The sequence below is a fragment of the Phyllostomus discolor genome, chromosome 4 (assembly GCF_004126475.2).
Source record: "Phyllostomus discolor isolate MPI-MPIP mPhyDis1 chromosome 4, mPhyDis1.pri.v3, whole genome shotgun sequence".
Classification (NCBI taxonomy): Eukaryota; Metazoa; Chordata; class Mammalia; order Chiroptera; family Phyllostomidae; genus Phyllostomus; species Phyllostomus discolor.
Window position 1 is genome coordinate 197,997,439 of NC_040906.2, and position 23,198 is coordinate 198,020,636.

The 23,198-nt window shown below is 48.1% G+C and overlaps 1 protein-coding gene across 1 annotated transcript in view; it reads left to right on the plus strand.

Annotated features, from left to right (window-relative positions):
• The first annotated feature begins 4,980 nt into the window (after positions 1–4,980).
• The window catches only part of PPP1R14C (protein phosphatase 1 regulatory inhibitor subunit 14C), a 77,152-nt gene continuing 58,934 nt past the window's right edge, over positions 4,981–23,198 (plus strand). The window contains exon 1 of the mRNA XM_028510793.2: positions 4,981–5,784. Coding sequence (XP_028366594.1) covers positions 5,524–5,784 — 261 coding nt within the window. The 5' untranslated portion in view covers positions 4,981–5,523. The remainder of the gene's footprint in view (positions 5,785–23,198) is intronic.

Here is a 23,198-nt window from a genome sequence, read left to right on the forward strand (position 1 = left end):
GGGATCCCCACCCGCACCAGCAGGCACGGTTCTAGGTGCTGCAGGCCTAGCAACTCATTTTCCCTCAGATCAGCCTGTGGACAAGCTCTACGGATCATCATGTCAATGGAGAAGTGGAGGCACAGAGAGGTTAAGGTACTTGCGAAGGTCACACAGTGCCTAAGTGGCAGAAGCCAGATTCGATGCAAACAGCTGGGATCTCGGGTCTGTGCTAGAGCCCGTCACTGTACATTTGTCCTGAAGCCGGATGCTCCCTAACAGCTTTCTGATCTTTATCCTCCAGGCCCTGACCGTTTCCGGGGAGCACGGAAGTCCAGCACAGGCGCATCTTAACGCCCACTATTCTCCTTCTGGAGTTCTTTGGGGGCACCTCCGGGGGATCCCATGCGTGCCCTGGCCAGCCATTTTGGGTCAACATTATTTATGGGAACACGTAGTAATGACAGAGGGTGCCAGGGAAATAAATAGCTGTGCTGGAGTGTGCCGCTAAGACTCAGGAGAGCCGGGCTTGGCACGCGTAGGTGCTGTTCCGGCTGACAGCAGCACTTTCCGGATTCTGGGCCACAGCCCTTTCGTGGCTGGGAAATCGGTTTAGCAGATTGGGGGCAGCGTTCCTTAAAAGTAACAGAACACAACAGAATAGAATAGGATATGTCAGGGTGTGTCACATGTGATATGAGTGCATTATGTGTGTGGATATATATTTGGGTCACAACATAAAATGTATCTCTTATTATGGCTTGTGGTTAAAAAAATAGTCAAAAAGATACTAAGCAGAGCATCCTTTATGTGCTGACTACCCACGACCAAAAATATACTCGCTCTGCTGTTTTGCTCTCTAATGGATTGATAAAGCTGTATCTGTATTTGTGTGCTTCAGCTATACACATATTTGGGTAGTGCATTGGCACTAAAGGCAGTCTACCTGGAGACTGGAAGCTCAGACCGGAAATCCGCTGTGATCTGGGGAGTCTGTGCAAAGCGGAAGCTTCAGCAGGAGACGGAATCACCCCGGGGAGCCTGTGGATGAGCCCAGAATGAAAACTGAGGGAACCACCTACCTTTAAGGCAGGGATACAGGGAAGGAGCTCACACACCCACTGCAATGGACGGAACAAAGGGGTGAGAGGCAAACCAGGAGGGTGTCGGCCTGGGAGCCAAGAGAGGAGAGTGTCCAAAGAGCAGGGAGAGGTTCAAGATGGTCAACGGTGGCAGGAGGTCAAGCGAGATAAGAGCTGAAAAGTGCACACTGAATTGAGCAACATGGAGTTGGATGGTGACCTTGGGCGGTACCTTCAGTCCAGTGAGGGTAGGTGGATGCAGGAGGCAGAGCTGGTAGGAGGGAAAGGCAGAGACATGAAGCAGTGGACAGCTCCTCCACAACCTTTGGCAGTGAAGGGGGAGGGCAAGAGGCTACTGGTTAGATGGGGATAGTCTCCTCTGCAAACAGATTTGACCCTAGTGCACAGAAAAAGACAATATTCCACAGGCTCGCTCTACACGACGGCCCAGGAATACTCGATCTGTGTTAGAAGGACTGAGGCGAAGCTGTGTTTCTCCCCCTGCCTTTTCATTAGTTCCGAAGAGCCAGGGGAAAATTTCTGTTAATCGCTGAGACAAAATTTTACAACTCTGACAACGACAGCTGTTGCTTCGGTTATTTCTACAAGTAATGGCTAAATTGATTTTGGAAGTATGATTTCAAATTGTAGGGCACAATGCAAACGAAGGTTCAGAATTAGGAGGAGGAAGGAAAAAGGGAGGTGAGACAGTAGCTAACAGGAAAACGACAGGGATGTGCTGTCCGCAGCGTTGCTCCTGCGGCTCCATAGAGAACATTGAAGTAATGGCCTGTATTCTGCAAATTGCAAGTGTTCTGGGCAACTGATACAATCCCAAAGGACAGATTAAGTTTCTCCTACTTTTAGGAGGAAAACCAGAATTAAAATGACCTTTGATTTGTCCTTTTGCTTTATTGATTCTTTGAGGGAATTTGGATGTAGGCACCTTATCACCTTCACTGTTACTCAAGGTAAGAATTCCACGCTGAGGCTTGTGGGCCTTGGGGCTGTCACTACCACGGTCTCCAGGAAGATAACCAGGTGTTGCCCAGTTATTGCAACACTTGGTGTTGAAGGAGTCAGGAGATTTGTATCTGAGTGTAAACATTTGTAGTTAATCCTTGTTTCTCTGGGAGGTGGAGAAAGCCTTAAGACCCCTGATTAAGTCATCTTGTCTAACACACTTTGGGCAGAAAGATCGTTGTCAGAGGTGAAGGACCTATATAATTCCTAAAATAAACTCTTCCCCAAAGAGAAAGCAAGTTAACACGTTCAGTTAAGAAAACATAAAGCTATGCAGACACGATGTAGGCAGATGAAGCTTCCTCAGGCTGTGTTCGCACGGGGCAGGGGCATGACCGCCTTGAGGTCAAAGCTCATCCCTCGTGCTCTAGAATATTTTCAGACCATTCAATGCGCTAAAAACTATTCACTGTTTTTGATGAAGCAGCATGATAACAAACCTGCCTTTATGGCTTAGAAATAAAAATATTTCCCTTGAACAAATGTCTGAATATCTACATCTGTCTCCTAGAGGAGAAATATTGCTGGTTTTCCTGAATTTAAACAGCCATCGATGGGGTCTCTAACCTGGGAATAATTCCCTATTCCCAAATATTTTGAAACATGGGATTAAGTACGTGTGTTTGTGTGTGGACTACAGAGTTTACTGCAAATGTGAGTTGTGTCCAGGGTGGAGCAAGCAGATTTACAGAAAGAGGAATTCTCATGTGAGTTCAACTCCTAGTTGCACATCAAGGTGATTCATTTGCGCACTCGAAGGTCAAGGTATCTGAGGAGAGACTTAATCTTGACTGGTTACTTTTCTTTAAGTTAATATGCCGAAAACCCCACGTCTCCTTTATGTCTCTTAGTACCTGTCATTTTTGAGGTCATAAGAGAAAGCTGAGTTTTAAGCATGAAGGAAAAAGTATGTTAGACAGTGTGAAAAAATTAACACAATAATTTCTCAGAGAGAACTTAGTGAACTTTTTTAAAAAGTTTAATTTTGTTTTCCTCTTTTATGAATCCTATCTATTTTTATCCAGAGAGAGGGGAGGGACAGGGAGAAGGAGAGGGAGAGAAATATCGATTGGTTGCATCTTGTACATGCCCCGACTGGAGACAGAATCCACAACTCAGGCATGTGCCCTGACTGGGAATTGAACCAGTGACCTTTTGCTTTGCAGAACAATGCCTATCCAACAGGGCCACACCTGAACTTAGTGAATTCTTATAAGTTCTTTGAAGTTTCTCTTGAATGACTGAATGCATTGCCCCAAGACTCAAAGAGAGGAGCAGGAATTCGCCGCTCCTTACCCCACTCCTGGATCACAGGCACGGTTTTCAGAGTGAGTGGTAAAGCCAGGTCCCAGAGCCAGAATGAGGCAGAGATTTCAGACAGTTTGTGTTACTGAAATTTTAGCTGTGTTTGCGTTGATTGGCATTCTCCTGTCCAGCTGGGTGAAGAAGCTGGTTCTGGCTGGCTTGCATATGCGCCACAGGTCTGGGAGAGTCAAGCTTATTCTGTGTGGGGAGATGATTCACCTCTGCACCCCCCGTCTTCCTCCCCCCGGCCCCCAGAGTCCCATTTCCTCGAGGTGCTCACCCTCTTGGCTGTTGTGTTCCAGGTTTAAAATGATCTAGATGCCCCCACACAGGTGGGGGCAGAGGTGCCAGAGAGAGAGTTCGCATCCATCTTTAGGGCCCAATCACAGAATTTCCATCTCCCTAGTCCTGGAAAGGTTGTGTGTGTGGGGGGGAGTCACCTGCTGATGGACTGCTGGCCCCTTCCACGGAGCAGCGACCCTTTAGCCTCGACCCCCTTTATTTATCACAGAGGTCCGGGACCCATACCAGCCACCCTGTTCTCACTAGCTCCTTTCCTTTCACTATTCATGGCCTGACCTGTTCTGATGACGAGCCTTGGGCGTGGAATACTTTGGGAAAATCCCTGCTCAAGCTGTTGCTGGGAACCCCCACAGGGAGGAACAGAGCCAATCACAGACCTGGGAAGGGCAGGCCTGGGCACCACCGGCTGGAGAGCTGGAAGAGCCAGGAGGAAGTTGCTGGTCACTTCTTTCATTTTCTGGGCCTTTGCAGCGGTTGGTCTAGACCCTCACACAGAACCCTCGCCACAGGAAGTGTTCAGAAGAAAGTGATTCGCTTATCTACCTTGTTTCTGAGAAACTTCCTTTGTACCTGCCAGGAGCCTTTACCAGCTTAAAAAATATTCATAAAAGTCCTTTACTGTGTGTGAGCATCTTTGCGGTTTCTTTCAGTTGCCTAAACTGAAAGGTAATGTTATGTACAACAGAAATACATTCGTGTCTCCCTATAATTTTATACGCGCACACACATGTGGTTTTCTGTTTATAATTTCCCTCCCCATCTCTTTGCCCTAAACCGTAGAATAAGCTCATTCATTCCTAACTCCACGGGGCTGCACGATGTTTTTAAAGTAGTTAGTGGGGCAGTGCTTTCGCAGGTAAACAGAGGTTTGTTTGGAGACGGTGTTTGGAGAGACAAGCTGGCTGTGCAGTACCAGGAAGGCACCCAAGATCAGTAAACCGGCCCTGACTCTCCGACATGTTTGCTGGCTGGGTATCCCCAGCCCCTTATCCCAAGGGACAACCAAGCATTCCGCCCCTTAGATATAAAGATATCCTGATGACCTGCCTATGAATAAACAGTTTGTAAGGAGCGAAGAACTGGTCTGGAGAGAGGTTCTCAGGCGCAGCGATTACCCAATTGCACAAACATTGCCTTTCAGTTTTTTCCCAGGCAGAGGAGGAGGCTGGAATAGGAACTCCTGTGTGTGGAGCAGCAGCGGGGTGGGGCCATGGGCGGAAGAGACACTTTCCCACACTTGGAGGAGACGGGAGGAAGAAGAAGACCCTCCTGAAGAACCTGCGGTGCGGTTCCTTTCCTCGTCCCCTTGCCTGCAGGTCGGTGCCCGGGGCAGAGCCTGGCCAAGGCCGCTGGAGGCAGCGAATTCCGTGCGCTCTGGGACTGCGGACCAAAGCGCAATTCCCGGTCTCCGGGAGAAGAGGACACCCGCGCAGAGGACCATCCCTGGCACCAGACTCTCGAGGGTCCTCTTCGGTGTCTCCACAGCCACCAACGCGCGTGTCGACACGCACACATTCCGCCTCGGTGCTCAACTCCCACGCCCCAGGCCCCCTGCCTGGCCAGGCGCCAGATCCGCCTCCCGGACTGGATCCAGAGGGTCCTCCGCGGCGTCTTTAAGGCTGCGGTCTCCGCCTCTCACTCCTCCCCGCCCTCCTCGTGTCACGGCGGCTCCTTCGACCTCCCAAGAGCCCAGCGGCAGGGCGTGCGTGGCGCGCGAGCAGGTGCGGGCGAGCCTCTCGCATGCCGTTGCCCGGCCCGGGGTGGTAGTGGCGCCAGGCGCGCTCCGCCCGCCCCTCCTCCCGGCCGCACTCGGGCTCCGGTGCGCGGGGACATGTCGGTGGCGGCGGGCAGCGGCGAGGCGGCCGGTGGGGCTGGCGGCGGCGGAGGCGCGCGGGTTTTCTTCAGTGGTTCAGGCTCCTCTCGGGAGGACTCGACGCCCGTGGCCACCGCAGCCGCGGCTGGGCAGGTTCAGCAGCAGCGTCGCCACCAGCAGGGAAAAGTGACAGTGAAATACGATCGCAAGGAGCTCCGGAAGCGGCTCGTGCTGGAGGAGTGGATCGTGGAGCAGCTGGGACAGCTGTACGGCTGCGAGGTACCTGGGCACGGGGCCTGGAGGGTCGGGGGCCTCCCTCAGCCGATGTGCCCACACTGGAATTCTCCAGGGCTCCAGCTCCCGGGTGCGCACCGTCCTGACTCCCGGGGACCCAGCTTGGGAGCCAGGCGCACTGCTTCTTCTTTCTAGGGTGCCCTCTGGCCCCGGGGCGCAGCGCTCGGAACTCCTCAGCCCGGGTTCAGCTGCCCGCTGCCCGAAGAGCTGCAGGCCCCCTTGATGGCTGTGGGTGACGACGGTGTGGGGTGAGGTCTTGCTATGCGCATAGCATTTCTCGAGTCCCCGGGGCTGCTGCGAAAAGAAGCGGGGCTTGGATGGACTCACCCCAGCTGCGCCGAACCCCACGGCTTTGCAGGGAACGCAGTGTCAGTACTCGCTCCTGGGATCCTGGTAGCCCCGATTTCGAGGGGCAGGGAACAGGGAAGGGACCTGAACACTGCTTCACAGGAAGGAGAGGTTCTGGGGATCTCAGAGGCCCCTTCTGTTCCCGGAATTCTGTATCAAAATGCTTTCCCTTTTCCAGCCAGCCCCAACGCGTGTCCCCATCATTCGTCCTTTCATTTACCAAAGCTGCACACGTTGGCTACTCCTGCCTATAGGTGCAGAATGAGAGCCTCGGGCAGCCTGGAAGAGTGTCTGGGTGGAAGGAAGGTGGCTCAGCGGGTGGTCAGGGCACTGTGACCCCCCCCCCCCCGCCACAGTTCTGGGGCTCAGGTTATATACAGCAGCACTCTGACCGACAGGACAGATGTTTACAATAAGCTGTAACAAAGGTAGGCTAGAACCATGACCAAAGCCAACACGACCTCCCATTCCCACCTTTAATAACAGTCATGTTAAACGAAGCCTTCTACTTCTCTTAAAGGAGTGGAGTTTGGAAAGGGTGGAGGAGGGGAGGGGGTTAATAATTTAGGAGAGACTTCTAAGTTGAAGCGAGGCTTGTGTGCATAACTGTTCATGCTCTTCAGCGCAAAGGAAGGCCAGGTGAACTCACTGGCTTTTCTACTGGACGGGGGTACTCTGTTTTTCACACACCTTACGGCCTATTGCGAGCACATCTCTTCCTCCACATTCTCATCACACAAGGAAACAGGATTCTCATTACGGACTACTGATGAATGGTTATGACACAATGAGGCTCGACTATATGACTAATGGGCTTGTAAAAATATATTGTTTCTCCAACCCAGCTCTTATGAAAAGCCATTTTAACTGCATGAGTAAAAATGGGCCAACATCGGAAGTGTTCATGGTTTTTTTTTAAAGTAGGAAGTTGGCAGAACTCTCCAAAGAAACAATATGTGTGATTTCGATGGGATTACTCCTGGGCAGGGGATATGCTCTGTCTTGCCTCTGTAGAATCCAATTAATTTTCATTTCATACTGGGCTTCCTACTCCATTTTGAATTTGGAGAAGGCTTGAGTGAGCGGGAACACAGTTGCTGGATTTCACAATGCTTTAGCAATGCTTGTTTTGTGGGAGACTAATTAGAAGGAGCTTGGGAAACAAGGAAGAGTTCCAGCCTCTCAGGAGGTTGGCAGTTCATATATTTTAAAAATTCTTCAGAACAATTGGGAAAAAGCGGTGGGTTGAGTGTTTACGGTGCTGAACATGTAGGTGTGTTTTTAAAAGGGTAAATACGACCTTGAGTGTTTTCTCTGGGCTCTTCTCCTCCCACTGTGGACCTCCGATGTGTAGCGAACGGCGTGGATTTGAAAGAAAGGTTTTGTGGTGAAATAATACAAGGTGCCACGGTATACGCCCGCCTGTCATTAAAGTGTGGCAAGGATTTCTTTTCCAGTTGTTTGTTCTGTCATTTTAGACTGAAGGAATAAGAAATCATTGAAAAGGTTGTTGCCGATTTGTAGTTACTATGCCGGTGGCACGCTGTTTAATGATTGAAAGCATGTGGACTAATAAGTAGCCATATAAAGGATTGTCTTCTTCCACCTACTTCCCCACTGTCGGGCCCTATTTTTAGCTCAGCCTCTCCAGCCTGGTAGCCTTTCCTTGCTGATAGCGTCAAATAGTTCGGCCTGTGCTATGTGAATCGTGAAGAACCTACCCCTGCTTATAGCTGTGAATCTCATGAATATGAAGATGAAGAAAGGTCCCCCTTTTTTAAACACTTCACGCAGATAATTTTTTCAAACGTTTAATCCCATGACATTGACACAGAAAGCCAAATGGCCAGGCGTCCAACTGGTCAGAGGCCCGAGCTAACCGCCAGGCTGGGGGAACAGGGAGGGTGTGAGCACAGATTTAATCTCAGAACTTTTATCAGGCAGGTCGGCGGTTAGAGGACTTGTCCTTTTAGAGAGTAGAAAATAATGATCTTTTGGAGTGGCATAAAGCATGATATTTTAAATGAGAACGGAGTGGGAAAGAAGAACTACATGGCCTGGCTGTGGTCTGATCTAGAAGTTTGCACTTGCCAATCAGTTTTGTTTGGAGAACAGTATAAAGACAGCATGTGGGGCGAGTTTATTAGGTGCCAGGTGCTGTTCTAGGGACTTTGTACGCACTCACTCCTTGAGTGTTTACAACAACCCTACAAGGAGGGTGCCCCTAGTGCCTGTGTTTACAGATGAGGAAACGGAGACACGGAGAGGTTAAGAGGCTTTCACAGCTCACGTAGCTGGGGGAATGACAGGCAGAGGGTGGGGCTTTGAACCCAGGCCTGCCTGTAGCTTTGCAGGGCCCCACGCAAGAGAACAGATGGAGGACCTTGTAGCGTAGGTCTGAATATTTAAAAGTTACGAATGAAGCTAACAAACCAAACCGTCTTTTATCTACCTACCTTGACAACAATATTTTTAGAATGGCCTGGAAGGTCAGGCTTGGAGTTAGGATCCTCAGACTTCCCAGAGCTCAGAGCTGGCCTGCGGTTGGGAGAACAGGACCTGGGTCTGGGGTCTGCTTCCCACCCCTGGCGCAGTCCCACCTGGCAAAGGGTATAGTGTCTGTGTGCGTGGCCGGTCTTTGGCCGCACCCTCTGCCACCCCTTTACCGTGCCTCTGGCTCGGACGAGTGGCCAAGTCCCCCACTGGGAAGTCTAGGAGGAGCCAGGTCATGCCCTGGAAATGGCTGGGCATTTAATTAGGCAGTTCTGGGGACCTGGAGCATAGCCTAAAACAAGATGGACAACCACCAGTTTTGGCTGGGTGGGTTCACCTGGTGGCAGGAAAATGGGTGTGGTGCAGACTGTGGCCCCCTCACCCAGCCGAAGGTGTGTGCTTTTGTTACAGAACAGGGCCAAGGTGGCGGTACGATATGCTCTTACTGAAAGGACCCTCCACTGGGTTCGTTATGCCCACCACCAGAGGAAAGATGTCTCTCAATGCCAGAGATTTGTGAAAAGGAAAGGGAATATTTATTTAAAGCTACAGAGACTTAAAGTAGTGACCCAATGTCTTCATTAAAATATTAAAGTCTTTTAGGATATGCACCGATGCACACAGTCCTTCCTTCTCCCTCTGCCCTAATCTGGGGTACAGCATCTCAGGAAAAGAAGCAGAAGTCCATGATTCAGGCTCCCAGCACCATCAGCTGTGTCACTGCCAGGATCTCCAGCTAATCCAAAACCATGTGGCACCTTCTCATGGCCCACCAGCAAGAGTCCTTTCACCCCTTTTCTTCCAGGCAAAGTCTCTCCTGCTTCCTAAGTCACATGGCAAAAGGGAGCACCCCAAAGCCACGTGGTCCTCACTCTCACCGAAGCTGTGGGGGTTTCCACCCTGACCAAAGCCACATGGTTCTCTCCTGGCAAACCTGCGGGAGTCTCCTCTCTGCCAAAACTGTGTGGTTCTCTCTTCAATGGCTGCCAAGTCTGGGTTTAAATCCCCATGCCAATCTTCCTCTGCAGCCCCATTTCGGATTCCTCCTACAATTGGTTACACATGCCAGCATTCCCATATCCTTCCAGCTTTATGGAGCTGCCATAGTGAGTCTGGGCAGGTGTGGCCCTATGGCGTGGAGCCAATCATCTCGAAGCTCTCACGCAGGTGCTGTAACCAGGGGGAATTGCTTCCCAGTTACATCTTGGATGGAAATCACCTCCATCCCCCTGGCTCAAAGCATGGCCACAGCTATTTAACATATCTATGAAACCAGTTAAAGGTTATAGACATGTTAAATGACCACACCAGAGGTTAGCTGCAAAGCTGTTGCTATGCAAAACAGCTCTCAATGGCCCTGCTCCACAGGTCCTTTCCCCCAACTCACACCTGTGTCAAGGGGCAGGTGGGGAGGCAGGTGAGGACATCCTATATATCTTTCTAAAATTTCCTGGACACCTTGGGTTCTGGACCCCATTCCAAATCCCTATTTGGGGCCCCCCTCTTGGCTACACCCTGTTACAATTTCACCCACATGTTACAAACTTTTGGTTACAAAGATAAATGCTTTTATAGCTTCTAAAACGCTTTGTTACGTGTTTATAGTTACTTTCCATCTCACCTTCTTCTACAGGTTGTTAAATTTTCACTTAGGAATTTGGTGGCAATGGAACCGTTTGGTTAAACCTATATCCCCATTTAAGGCTTTCTGTTTTAAGACGTTCTCCTGTCTCCTCCAAACTCCAACAGGTTTTCAAGAGCATTTGAAACCTGGCACAGTGCCTCTGTGGACAAGTGTCGCAAGACGCCTTACTGGATCAGTCGTGCCAGTTTTGTCCCCATCTCAGGATCAGGATGAAATCTGTACTTCCAGTGGTGCAATTCCATTTGCTTCCGGGGGGAAAGAGAGCCTGTCGTTAACCTCAGAACACGGCCATGCCCTGGGCAGCCTCGCCGCACACAGGCTTGTGCACCCAGGGTGTTTCCTGGGTTGCCTTCCCGGCTGCCACTCAGGAGGGCCTTCCCCTTGCTGCAGCTGTCTACGCTTTACAGAGTGGTTCCTGGTATCATCACACCTTTTCCCCTCCCCTGGCTACCTACCATCCTTAGCCTGCAAATCAGTATTTTTCAGTTTCTTGGATGGTGACTCATAGGAAGAAGCACCCTCACTTCCGCTTGCTGCCTGATGCACACACAGACACGTGGGTGTGTGAGGGCAGACCCACAAAGTACTGCCTAACGCTACTGGATGTGCTAAAGAAAAAAATTACAAGAGAAACACAAAGGGTGACTTTAGTAGTGTGTATTTTTTATTTTTTAAATATATTTTACTGATTATGGTATTACAGGTGTCCTATTTTCTCCCCTTTATTACCCTCCGCCCGGCACATCCGCTCCCACCCACATTCCTCCACCTGTTAGTTCATGTCCATGGGTCGTACAGACAAGTTCTTTGGCTTCTACATTTCCTATACTGTTCTTAACCTCCCCTGCTCTGTTTTCTACCTACAATCTATGCTACTTATTCCCTGTACCTTTTCCCCCACCCTCCCTTCCACTTCCTCACTGATAACCCTCCATGGGATCTCCATTTCTGTGACTCTGTTCCTGTTCTGGCTTTGTTTTCATTTTTGTTTTGTTTTGTTTTTTAGGTTCTATTGTTGATAGTTGTGAGTTTGTTGTCATTTTACTGTTCGTATTTTTGATCTTCTTCTTTTTCTCAAATAAGTCCCTTTAACATTTCATATAATAAGGGCTTGGTGATGATGAACTCCTTTAACTTGACCTTATCTGGGAAGCACTTTATCTGCCCTTCCATTCTAAATGAGACTTTTGCTGATAGAGTAATCTTGGATGTAGGTCCTTGCCTTTCATGACTTAGAGTACTTCTTTCCAGCCCCTTCTTGCTTGCAAGGTTTCTTTTGAGAAACTAGTTGATAGTCTTATGGGCACTCCTTTGTAGGTAACTATCTCCTTTTTTCTTGCTGCTTTTAAGATTCTCTCCTTATCTTTAATTTTAGGTAATATAATGATGATGTACCCTGGTGTGTGCTTCCTTGGGTCTAACTTCTTTGGGACTCTGTGAGCTTCCTGGACTTCCTAGAAGTCTATTTGCCTTGCCAGATTGGGGAAGTTTTCTTTCATCATTTTTTCAAATAAATTTTCAATTTCTTGCTCTTCCTCTTCTCCTCTGGCACCCCTATGATTTGGATGTTGGAATGTTTAAAGTTGTCCCAGAGATTCCTAAGCCTCTCCTCATTTTTTTTTTTTGAATTCTCGTTTCTTCATTCTGTTCTGGTTGAATGTTTCTTTCTTCCTTCTGGTCCAAGAACCTGTTGGTTCCTTGTACTTTTCCCTTTATTTCACTTTGTATAGCCTTCACTTTTTCCTCTGTTTTGTGACCATACTTTTGGTTGTGTGAGGAGGCACAGTGTGTCTACCTACGCCTCCATCTTGGCTGGAAGTCCCTGACTTTAGTAATGTTCAGTCTGATATTGTTCTATTTCATTTCCCGAATTGCTGGTTGTGACCCTCTAGACTGATTCCATAACACAGTTTTGGACCATGGCCTACAGTTTTAAAAATGCTGCCCCAGGAAGGGAAACATCTAAATACATGTAATAAAATCAGCTGGCCTTTACTGAGTGCTTTTTATTGTATCGGGTATGATTCATGTAGTTGGAGTAACAACCTCGGACATTCCCATTTTATGGATGTGGAAACTGAGGCTCAGGGAAGTCTTGAAGTTGCTGCAGCGCCCTCAGCTGGGACATGGCCGAGCTGGGATGTATCTAGGAAGTCAGATGGTACCTTAACCCACTGCACCTTATTGCTTTTGGAGTTTCGGCAGGCCTAGTACTTTCTGTGAACCCTGCCTTTTCCTTCCTCTCCAGGTGTGATTATTGTAATTTCTACGCTAACTGGTACTGCTATATGGGGACAGCTCTTGTCAGTGGGTTTGTTCTTGTACCGGGATCGGCTCTCTGGTTTTGAGTTCAGGTCCTTGGTTTGAATCTAGACCCTCCCTCTACAACATCGAGTTAGCCTGCTATGCTACTTTGTGAGTCCCTCCGCCAGTGGTGGAAAGTGGTGCTTAGAATTAGGCTCGTGGATTATTTGGCGAGCCATCATTTATGTAGTTATTTGAGAATGAATAGTATTTTAAACAAAACTGCTTGAAAAAAATCTCCATGAAGTCAATCTGTAAAATATTAAGGTATAAGTTAAACATGCTAAAAGTCTCTGAACTAAAGAATGTTAAGTTGCCAAAGGAAGAAAACGGACTTAGCACATTGCCCTTTGGAATGACAGTTAGGAAGATCAGGTGTGGAAGCAGGGTTGCAAGCATAAATGCTTCGGCGCTGGATGAACCTGAAGGTATGGCGTGACCCCAGCATTTAGTGGGAATTAGAAATGAGGCAATTATGTTAACCTCACTTTCTGTTTAAGGGAATCACCCTGGCCTCTTTGCAGGGTTGTTATGAGGACTGAATGGGTACAATACAGAACCTGGTAGCTGGAACATAGTAGGTGTGCAGTTGTACTGTCATTTGAACCCTACTCAGCCACTAAACCAGCCATTATTCTCTATGAGGTGAAGAGAGGGCAGGAGGGGGGAGAAAACAGGTGTTCACATCTACCTGGGGACAGAATTTGGAGAAGGATATGTGGATCAGAGGTGGTGTATATATGAACTTGAACATGGGCAAACATTATCTGTATCATTTCCCTCTTCCCTAGAGCCCTGTTTCCCTCATTCTGGAAATTCCTGTGGATTTCTATATATGTGTAGTAAAATTAGACTTCAACCATGGAAGGCAGGATCTGTCTTGATTTTCTTTGTCTATGTCTCCAGTAGAGCACAGTTCTTGGACCATTAAGCATTTGTTTGAATGAATGAAAAAGGGTCAGTCTTCAGAAAGTCTTTGAAAAGCCACCAGTGTTTTAATATTGAATTAGTTGGTGGTGTTCCTTTGTCACAGAAACAACATTGATGCATGATTTTGTTACAATAACCCATATCATACTCTTACATCACTACTGCTTTATGTCAGCCTTGTTAAAAAATATACCTATAGCCCTGGCTGGCATAGCTCAGTGGATTGAGTGCGGGCTGTGAACCAAAATGTCTCAGGTTCGATTCCCAGTCAGGGCACATGCCAGGGTTGCAGGCCATAACCCCCAGCAACTGCACATTGATGTTTCTCTCTCTCCTTCTATCTCCCTCCCTTCCCTCTCTAAAAATAAAAAATAAAATAAAATCTTTAAAAAATGTATATACCTGCCTTCAGTGACTTATGCTCCACAGAGGAACGTAAAGATAGTAGTGGTAGTTAATTGATTTTAAGCTTAGATTAAGAGCATTCTTTTGAAAATTCTTTCCTCCCCGAGTCTCCTGTTCACTCCCTTTTTCTTCGCTTCTGCTGGGTCCCCTGCCACACTCATTCATTCTGCTGCTGTTCTCCTGTCCAACCTGTGCCTGCTTCCAGTGTCCTCGCCTCTTTTCCTCCTGCCTTTGAAACCACCTGGCCGCCTACGGCACACCTGGCCTCCCTCACAGGTCTCCTCAAAGGAGCCACCTCTTTCTAGGTGGCGGGAAGAACAAAGGCTGCTTGTTCTGTTCGCCCTGTGGTGTGTGCGCGATGTCATTTTGTACTTGACTCTTTTGTGTCCCAGTTCCCTGCCCTTGGCCTGTCTTTTCAAGGCACCTTTGCTCTCATCTGGCTTTCCTTTCAGGGGTGTCCCGGCAGCTTCGCCCTGTCCCAGCCACCCTCACAGCACGCCCTCCCCTTGTTCACCCTCCTTTCCTGGCTGTATTTTCAACCTCCCCCCTGACCCTGGCACACACATAAATGGAAGACTTTCACGTCAGTTCATGACTAACCTCCTGCAGCAAAAACCGTTCCCTTTCTCAATCCTGTGTACCTTCCGGTTGCCACCCTGTCTTTCTTCTTCCCTTACTGCCTGTCTTTCCGGATCTTTCTCCACTCATTACCCACCCTGTTTATCTACCACAATCTGATATCAACTCCCACCATGGCTTCTCAGTCCAGTGGGTTTGTCTGGGTCTTTATTTTACGTGGCCTGTGGCTTCTGAGGCTGTGCCCTCCTGGTCCTCATCCTGTTCCCTAGCTCCTCCTTCACCCTCCTTCCCGATTCCTTTCTCTGCCCGCCTCTCTGGTGCTGATGTCACACAGGCCTTGCCTTTGGACCTTGGCTCTATCTTCCCTGTGGTTTTTCCCCCCGGCTCCTGCGTGCTCTTTCTGGGTGCTTCCGATATTCCTGTGACTGCCGCTGCTGTCCGTGTGCAGACAGCCCTGCAGTCCACATTTTTAGCCCCTGTCTGTTTTCTGAGCATTGGGCATATTCAGAGAGTTTTGACATGGACAACATCCCTTAGACGTCCCATGGGGGAATGGGAGTGAACCTCATATTCAACTTGTCTGAAAATGAGCTTATTATCTTCCTCTGCAGACCGACGGCTCTCCCTCAGTTCTCTCAGTGAATGACAGGTGCTGTGGTCCACAGGGGTCCCGGCCAACGACTGCGCTGGCACCCTTCTCTCTCTCCTCTCCCCCGCCCGCCACACCCAGTAGTCATGAAGTCTCATTCAGTCTTGCTCCTTATGGTTCTGGAATCCGGTTCCTTGAAGTCCCACAGCCACTGCTTTAGTCCAGCACCTTATAATTTATCCCCCGCGTTTAATAGACACTCCAGTTTCATTACCGCTAGTACTAGAGTTCTGTTCCTACTAGCAGTCCAAGACTCTTGCTGCCATTACTGCTACTTCAGCCACTAACACAGCTCTCTGTGAGGGCCAGCTGATGTATACGTCTTATCTCCTACCATCAAACCTCACAATACCTCTATAGAGTGGCTGGTATCACCTTTATGTCTTCGTGTTATAGAGGAAGAAACTGAAATCAGAGAAGGCATTACTTGTCCTCGTGCAGGATCACGCTGATTCCAAAGTCGCATAGCCATAATGCTATCATTGATCCCTGTGGCTACATTTATTAAGCTCCTGCTGCATACCCCATCCTTCCTGAGCTCTTGTTGAATCCTTGCAAGAGTTAATGAAGTCTTCAAGGTAGGCAAAGAAACTGAGGGATGGAGAGCTTAGGCCCCAGACAGTCCCTGGTGAGGAGGCCACATGACTCTGAAATGGCAGAGTCGGGGTGGACGCCTGTCCTCCCTCCGATTCTGGGGCTGGAGCCCCTTCTTCTGAGCCCTGGTCCTCAGAGCCCCTGACACACTGCTGGAGTGCTGCTAGAGTCCACACTGCAGCTTGTTACTCCCCTCCCCCCGCCTTCAGGGTGAGGCGTGAGCACCTCAGCCAGTGACAAGGGCTCAGGGGATCGACCTGCCCGCCGCTCCGGTCTCATCCCTAGCCACCGTTTCCACCTGCTTCTTCGGTGATGAACTGAGACCCTCACACAGGGCATGCGGGACCCCTTCCCATCTGCTTCCCCCCCACCAGGGACCTCTCTCCCTCCCTGCCTCCCCACCTTACCTGTGTGCTTGTGACCTGTTGTTCTTCAGCCTCACCCTTATGCTGCCTCCTCCAGGAAGCCTCTCTGATATGTCTCCTCACCTACAGGCTCATGGACTTTTGCCGGCTTATTCTTTCCCCGTCCTTGGCACCCTACCTGTGACCCTACCCCCCTCCCTAGTCCCCTTAGCTGCAGCTCCCAGAGGGCAGAGCCGTGTGATCTTTGCAGCACCCCCCCCCCCCCCCGTGCCCCTTGCATGCCTGGCTGCACCCAGGTGCCCCGTCAGGTGAGACATGAGCATACACCAGCAGGGCGGTCCCCAACAGAGGCAGACTGGCCCTCGGGGGCAGCTGGCACATTTCGTGGTGTGGTACTTTTCAGAGATACTGCAAATGAGCGGCATTCTTGTAATTTGGTTCCAACTGTATTAAAAACACTTTCTGCCCTTTCACTGTTGACTGGAAGTGTTAACTCTTTTTCATGGTTATGAATGACCGTCTTTTTTGGACTGTAAGATGCACCTAGGTTTTAGAGGAGAAAAATAGGGAAAAAATTTTTTTGAAGCAACAAATGTGGTAAAATATTTAATAACGTAAATAACAATATTTCACCAATGTAAACGTAAAGCTACATTCGGACTATAAGATGCACCCCCAGTTTCCTCCCACATTGAGGGGGGTGCGTCTTATAGTCTGAAAATACGGTGTCTCTGCAGGCCTTTGAACCTGTGAACTAAAAGGAAGTTGTTATGGAGCATAGTGCAGGTGCACGGGTGATAGAAACCCACTAAGGATGTGATCACAGGCTACTACCTTTCCTTTCTGCCATTTTAGTTTTTCGGGATGCACACGAGCACTGGTTTCTTTGCCCAGTAAAATGAGTCATTGCCTTGGGAGCGGAAATGCTCGCCGTGCCAGGAAGTGGTGCGTGGTTCCCACTGGCAGAGGAGGTGCGTTCACACAAGCCTGGCCAGAACGGGCACGAAAGCCAGGATTTCTGCGTCTGCTCGAGAGTCCGGGCGGGTCCCTTCTCACCCGGTGTTCGTCAGCACTGGCAGTCTGGGAATCCGTGCCACTGCGTGGAAGCTTAGAAAACAGAGAAGACCAGAATGTGGATTTAGGCCGTAAAGAATCACTTTATGGTTGAGGAAAGGTGATCAAAGAAGGGCTTTTTTTTTTTCCTATTTGGAAAGAAGACTTCGGGCAAGCTGTGGAAGGCACTCTGGCAGGCAGGGATGTTCACTCATTCATTCAGCAGATAGTGACGTAGATGACAGTGAACGAAGGATGAAGTCTTCTTGTTCCCCTTTAGTTCTCCTTTTCACTCAAGGGGAACTTTAAAGACTCATTCTTTACATCTGAGTAAGAGAAGCAGTGGGAAAAGTAAAGGAACACTTTCCCTAGCAGGAGAAGAAGGTGGGTCTCCGTATGAGTGCGAGTCCTTTCCGGGCATGGCCAACCCCCCCCCCCCCCCCCCCCCCGCAACCCCCTCGGGCTCACAGAGCATCCGGTAAATTACTCACTACCCAGTGGGGGCACATTCCTTTACTCAGAGCCTGTTTTCTCAAAGGGGTCTGATAAATTCATTGACATTATAATATCAGCAACTAAAAACACTGTATTTTTCGTTTTCATGAGAAGCAAGGACTAAGTAAGAGCAAGTCATCTCTTAACAGCTAAACTTTGGGGATTAATAAACCTGGGCAGGTTTATAAATAACTATCTTATTTGTGGGTGGTGGCACCTCGTTGGACTCTATGCAATCAAAACGTGCCTACTGTTCCCAGTATGACGTTGCAGGAAGGGCCCCCGTCTGTGGACCTCTCTTCTGGCTCAATGACTTGGCCAGTAATGCTCCCAATAGACTTTTGTTTCTCGATTTTCTTTCCTCAGCTGAAAAAAAAATGAGCATGGTCTAAGGCTTTCAAGCTCCAGGCTTTAGAGATTCTGTAATAAAGCTGGCCATGCATGGGGGAGAATGAGATTCATTACAGAGAGGGTGATATCCAAAGCAGCAGTAGAAAGGTCTTTTGCTCTGTAGGCAAACCTGAGACAGGAGCAGGGCTAGTTCACTGAAGCATCATCTGATTTCCATAGTTAATTTTAGCAGCGACAGTGAGCCCGTAGTTCTCCATCCTTTCCCGGCATGGTCTCGGGTGTGATGAGACTCGGGAAATACCAGACCGAGAAGCCTTTAGAAAAATCCTCCTAACCCCCTCTAGCACATCTTCCCTACTCTTGACTTCCAACTTAAATCTGAAATCTGACAAGCAGACACTCAGAGCTACCCTCTACGCTGCTTTCTTTCTTTTCCTTTGCTCTAATTGGGTTAACCTTTAAGAAGAGCTGGCATATTTGCCTTAAACACTTTCAGGGTATAATTTATAAGAGTGGCTGTCGGGGGCCTTTTCCTTGCTTATTATTTGTCCTTGAGCTTGACAGCTCATAATTAACTAATGGTGGTATTTATTTTAACTTGAGGAACATTTGGGCTGAGATATCAAATGAGTGTCTGAGAAGTAAAATCACAGTAGCTTTAGGAAATAAAATTTTAAAAACCACCGTGAAGGGTACAAATTAGCCTAAATAAGAGGTCGAATAAATCTGCCTAAACAAATTAATTTTCACTGGGGGATTTATTCCTAGAACATCCCTTTGTAGTTATAGAACTGCCATGACAGAATAGAAACAAGAAATGAAGATTTCTCACGGACACTTTTGGTAGAAAGTGAAAGGCAGAATTTTTTCCTCTTTATGACGTTTGTTTATTTGGTGTGATGGTAGAATTCATAAAGCACCATCAGATAATCCCATTCGATCCACACTAAAGTTCTTTAAAGTAAGTAGTTATCCCGTTTTTTAAAAGATTTTATTTAGTTGTTTTTAGAGAGAAGGGAGGGAGGGAGAGAGAGAGAGAGAAACATCAATGTGCGATTGCTGGGGGTCATGGCCTGCAACCCAGGCATGTGCCCTGACTGGGAATCGAACCTGCGATGCTTTGGTTCGCAGCCCACACTCAATCCACTGAGCTACACCAGCCAGGGCTTGTTATCCAATTTTTTAACCGAGAGCCCTGAGGCTCAGAGGGCCTTGGTACCAAGCCCAAGGTTTAACTGCCAGGGGGAAGAGAGAGAAGACTCACACTGGGAACAGTGACCCTCAGTTTGACCTTCAGCGCCCGACCATTGCCGTGAATTTTAGTGTGCTTGACCGGGCAAGGCTTTTTTGCTTAATTTACTTGATACATTTTCAGATATGCTCCATCTTTAATAACCTACAGGACCCCTTTATTTCTTAGAGAAGCCATTTATAGGATTCAGCTACTTCTTTAGAAAAATCCAAACACATTAGTTCTCAAGTATATATCCCTGTGAGCGTGTCAGTCCATTGACTGCCAGGTTTGCATGAGTGCTTAGTATTAGGTTAGGGCCTTTAGGCCAGGGATGTCCAACTCATTGTCACTGGGGGCCACATCGGCTTTGCAGTTGCCTTCAAAGGGCCGAATGTAATTTTAGGACTGTATAAATGTAACCACTCCTTAACAGTTAAGCGGGAGCTCAGTGTTGCCGGCAGGTAGAAACAAGGTGCCGGGCCGGATAAAACAAGGTGGAGGGCCGGATTCAGCCCACGGGCCTTGTGTTTGCCACCAGGGCCTTTGAGTGTTCCCTCTATCCACTTAGCTAGAATGTTGAAGTTAAAAGTTAGAAGCTCACTTGAAATAAGCCAGAGGATGCAGACTGTGGTTTTTATTCTACGTGTTTGAAAGTACTAGAAGTAAAAAAAAAAAAACAATGCTTCTTCTAAACAAAATGAGAAAACCCCTTAGCCACCTGTTCTGCATCTGTAAAAGGATGTTTTTGTGCTGAGCACTGTGGTCAATCATCTGTTAGTATCTTTGGTCTCATATTTTATCTGTCAGTAGTGCAGCTGACCTCGCTGCTTCATTCATTTTTGCAAATATTGAATCAAATCTGTTTCCAGGCAACTTGATAAGGTGTCGAGTTTTCAGAAGGGCCGAAATGGCTTTTTCTGCTGAGTTCTTGTGAGCTAATACGCTACGTAACAATTCTAATTAGTCACTAGGTTTTCTTCCGTTTGTTCCGGGGTGTAGAAGCTCTCCGACAAGTCCCAAGAGAGTGAATCATGGAATTGGTGCTAACACATGATTACGCTTGCTGTGATGAAAACACCTCACAAATATTACAACCCAGAAATAACAACACGTACTCTCTCTGGTAGACAACTGCCTTTTGTGCAGCTGCAATGTTCCATTTCTTCACCAAGCCCCAGGAGGTTCAGTGTTCAGTGATCTCCTGCCAGAGCAGTTTGTATGGGGAGATGTTTAGACAGCGAAAATGTTTGCGTACCTAGGTAAACAGACTACCGCCTGAGCTAGCTTGACACTCTAAAAGCATGTAGTGGCCAGCTGCCTCCGACCTCTGGGATATTCCCATGGCAAACTTCTGAGGCCGACACTGGGCTGTGTTTCATAAGTGGAGACCTCAAGCTCGAGTTAACCTACTACTCCAAAGAAGGAGAAAATGAGGAACTCATTTATCAATCATTGACACTTTCCGTAAATTGCCTTGCATAAAGCAATTTAAAACCGTGGAAGGAGGCCAAAAAATGAGACATAGAGACCACGTAAAACACTGAGTAAAGTGAAGTTCGTGTTCTCCAGCCAGATGTCGTGACTAGTAGGACTGAGACCCACCCACTCCCCTGGGGGCCAAGGCTTGAGCAGGCAGGGTGGGTGGGGCCGCGGACCTGCTTTCCTCCTGGAATGCAGGTGCCTCTTTTTCCCGCCTGGCAAAATCAAAATAAACGGAAAAGTTCCTAGATAAGGCTCTTTACTGGTTGTAGGAAATAGTGTGTCCCATTTCAGAGATCCCTATTGGTTGGGGTCAGTGGTTCTTGTTACATCCTCCTATCCAGGTGCAGGGAATCACTTACGTGATAGACCCTCCCTGCTCCCGGGGTAGGTGTGGGCTCCGTCCACCCAGGAGGACGAGGCAGGCTCTCCGCTCTGAGTGCTCATGAGTCACCGTCCTTGGCTTCCTTTAATGCCCCTTTGAAATGATATAGCCCTTCCTGGGCATTTTTGGAGCATTAATAATGTTAAGAATCATAACAATCATCCCAAGAAAAGCCCAGGATATTTATGAAAGCACCATTAACAACATCTGTGATCTTTTTGCAACAATTAATTCTGCCTAATGAACACATAGATTCCAATTAAAGTTACATTCTTTAGCCAAAAAGAAAACAGAGGTTTTGGAGTTTGTTAATGTGTATTTTTCTTTTTTGGTAGGGTTTAGGGTTTGATTTTGGTCACACATTAGGTTTTGTGAATATAAAATAATCTAGTCAGTATCTCAGAATGAAAGATCTGGGGTTGATTCAAGAGAATTAAATTCAACAGAATTCAACAGATTTTTTAATTCAACAGATTTATGACATTTAAGTGATAACAGGTCACAAATCTTTTCCATAAGATACCTTTTTTAATTGCCTAAAAAAGGACTGGAAAGATACATAATAAATATTACTATTAGTGTCATTATGGGCAACTGTATGTTTTGTGCAATGGCCGTGCATTCCTTTGATAAGAGAAGGAATAGCCTGAGGTTATTTTTAGAAAGAGGTGGGTGTGGGTTTGCGCCTCTGTGGTTGCGGTAAGAAGGGCTCCCTTGCCCAGGCCGGTGTGGCTCAGTTGGTTGGAGCGTCATCCCATAACTGAAGGGCTGCGGGTCTGATTTCTTGTCAGGGCACATACCAAGGTCGTGGGTTTGATCCCCAGTCAGGGCACAAGGAAAGGCAACCCAATCAATGTTTCTCTCCCTCCCTCCCACTTTCTCTCTTAAAAAGAAAGCGTGAAAAAACGTCCTCGGGTGAGGATACAAAGAGAGAAGGGCCACCCTACTCTTTAACGACGCGAGCGCACCTGTCCCAGGTCTCAACAGTGTTGCAAGCGCCTTTCACGGGGCTTTGCCTTCTGCTCTTTTTGAGGCAGCCAGGGCCTTTAAAATTTTTAATTGTAAATAAGGAAAAGGTGGCCAATAATTTTGTTCCTATTCGGTTCTTTACTTTTTCGAAATGAGCACGGGTAACACTTTTGGAAGTTAGAGTGTCCTCGTTGCCTTTTTGGGTTAAAAGTCCGTCCATCCCCAGTGAGGATGGGGGCACCGCCCGGAGGACAGAGGAGAGTTAGGCGGGAGGTGGCGTCACCCTTTGCCTGCTCCCAGGAGCCCGGCCCCTGCATCTGCGCGGGGTCTCTCCCCTCCTGTATCCTCCGCCTTTCCTCCGTGTCGGGTCATCCAGCTGCGCCCTAAGTCTGTGCATCTCACGTGTGTAAGTTACACCTCAATACAGTAGTGGGGCGCACACACCAAGCTCTCCTTCCTTTTCCCCCTCTTCAGCCAGATTTCACAGTTAGCTTGCCTACGTGCTTTGTCCCCATTCTGTCCCCTCCTGCCCCCCTGTCAGCCCCCTTACTGGCCCATCAGGAGGCTTGCATGCTCTCTGCTGTTAAGTCCCTGGTGCCCATCCCAGTTGTCATCTTCATGCCCTCAGGAGTGTTTGACTGTCCTGCTCTGCAGAGCCACTGTGTGTGTTATCCATCCTCTCTCCATCTTCCCATCAGCCACTGCGCTGTCCATCTCTTCCTCCCTCCAGTATCCATCTGCTGGTTTCTCCATTCCACCTTTTGCCAGGCCCATTTTTAAAAGAATAATTAATGTTATATTTTTTACATGGTTAGTTAGAGTTACAGAAAAATTTTGAAGATAGTTCCCATATACTTTCCAGCCATTTTCACTGATTAGTAACATCTTAAATTAGTATGGTGCATTTGTTACAGTGAATGGGATCAAGCAACAACTAAAATCCATACTTTATTCAGATTCCTTAGTTTTTACCCGGTGTCCTTTCTCTGTTCCACCCAGGACACCATATTACATTTAGTTGTCATGTTTCTCAGACTCTCCTTGTTTTTGATGACCTTGAAGGTTGTGTGGAGTACAGTTTAGGTATTTTGTAGAATGTCTCTAAAATAGGACTTGTCTGA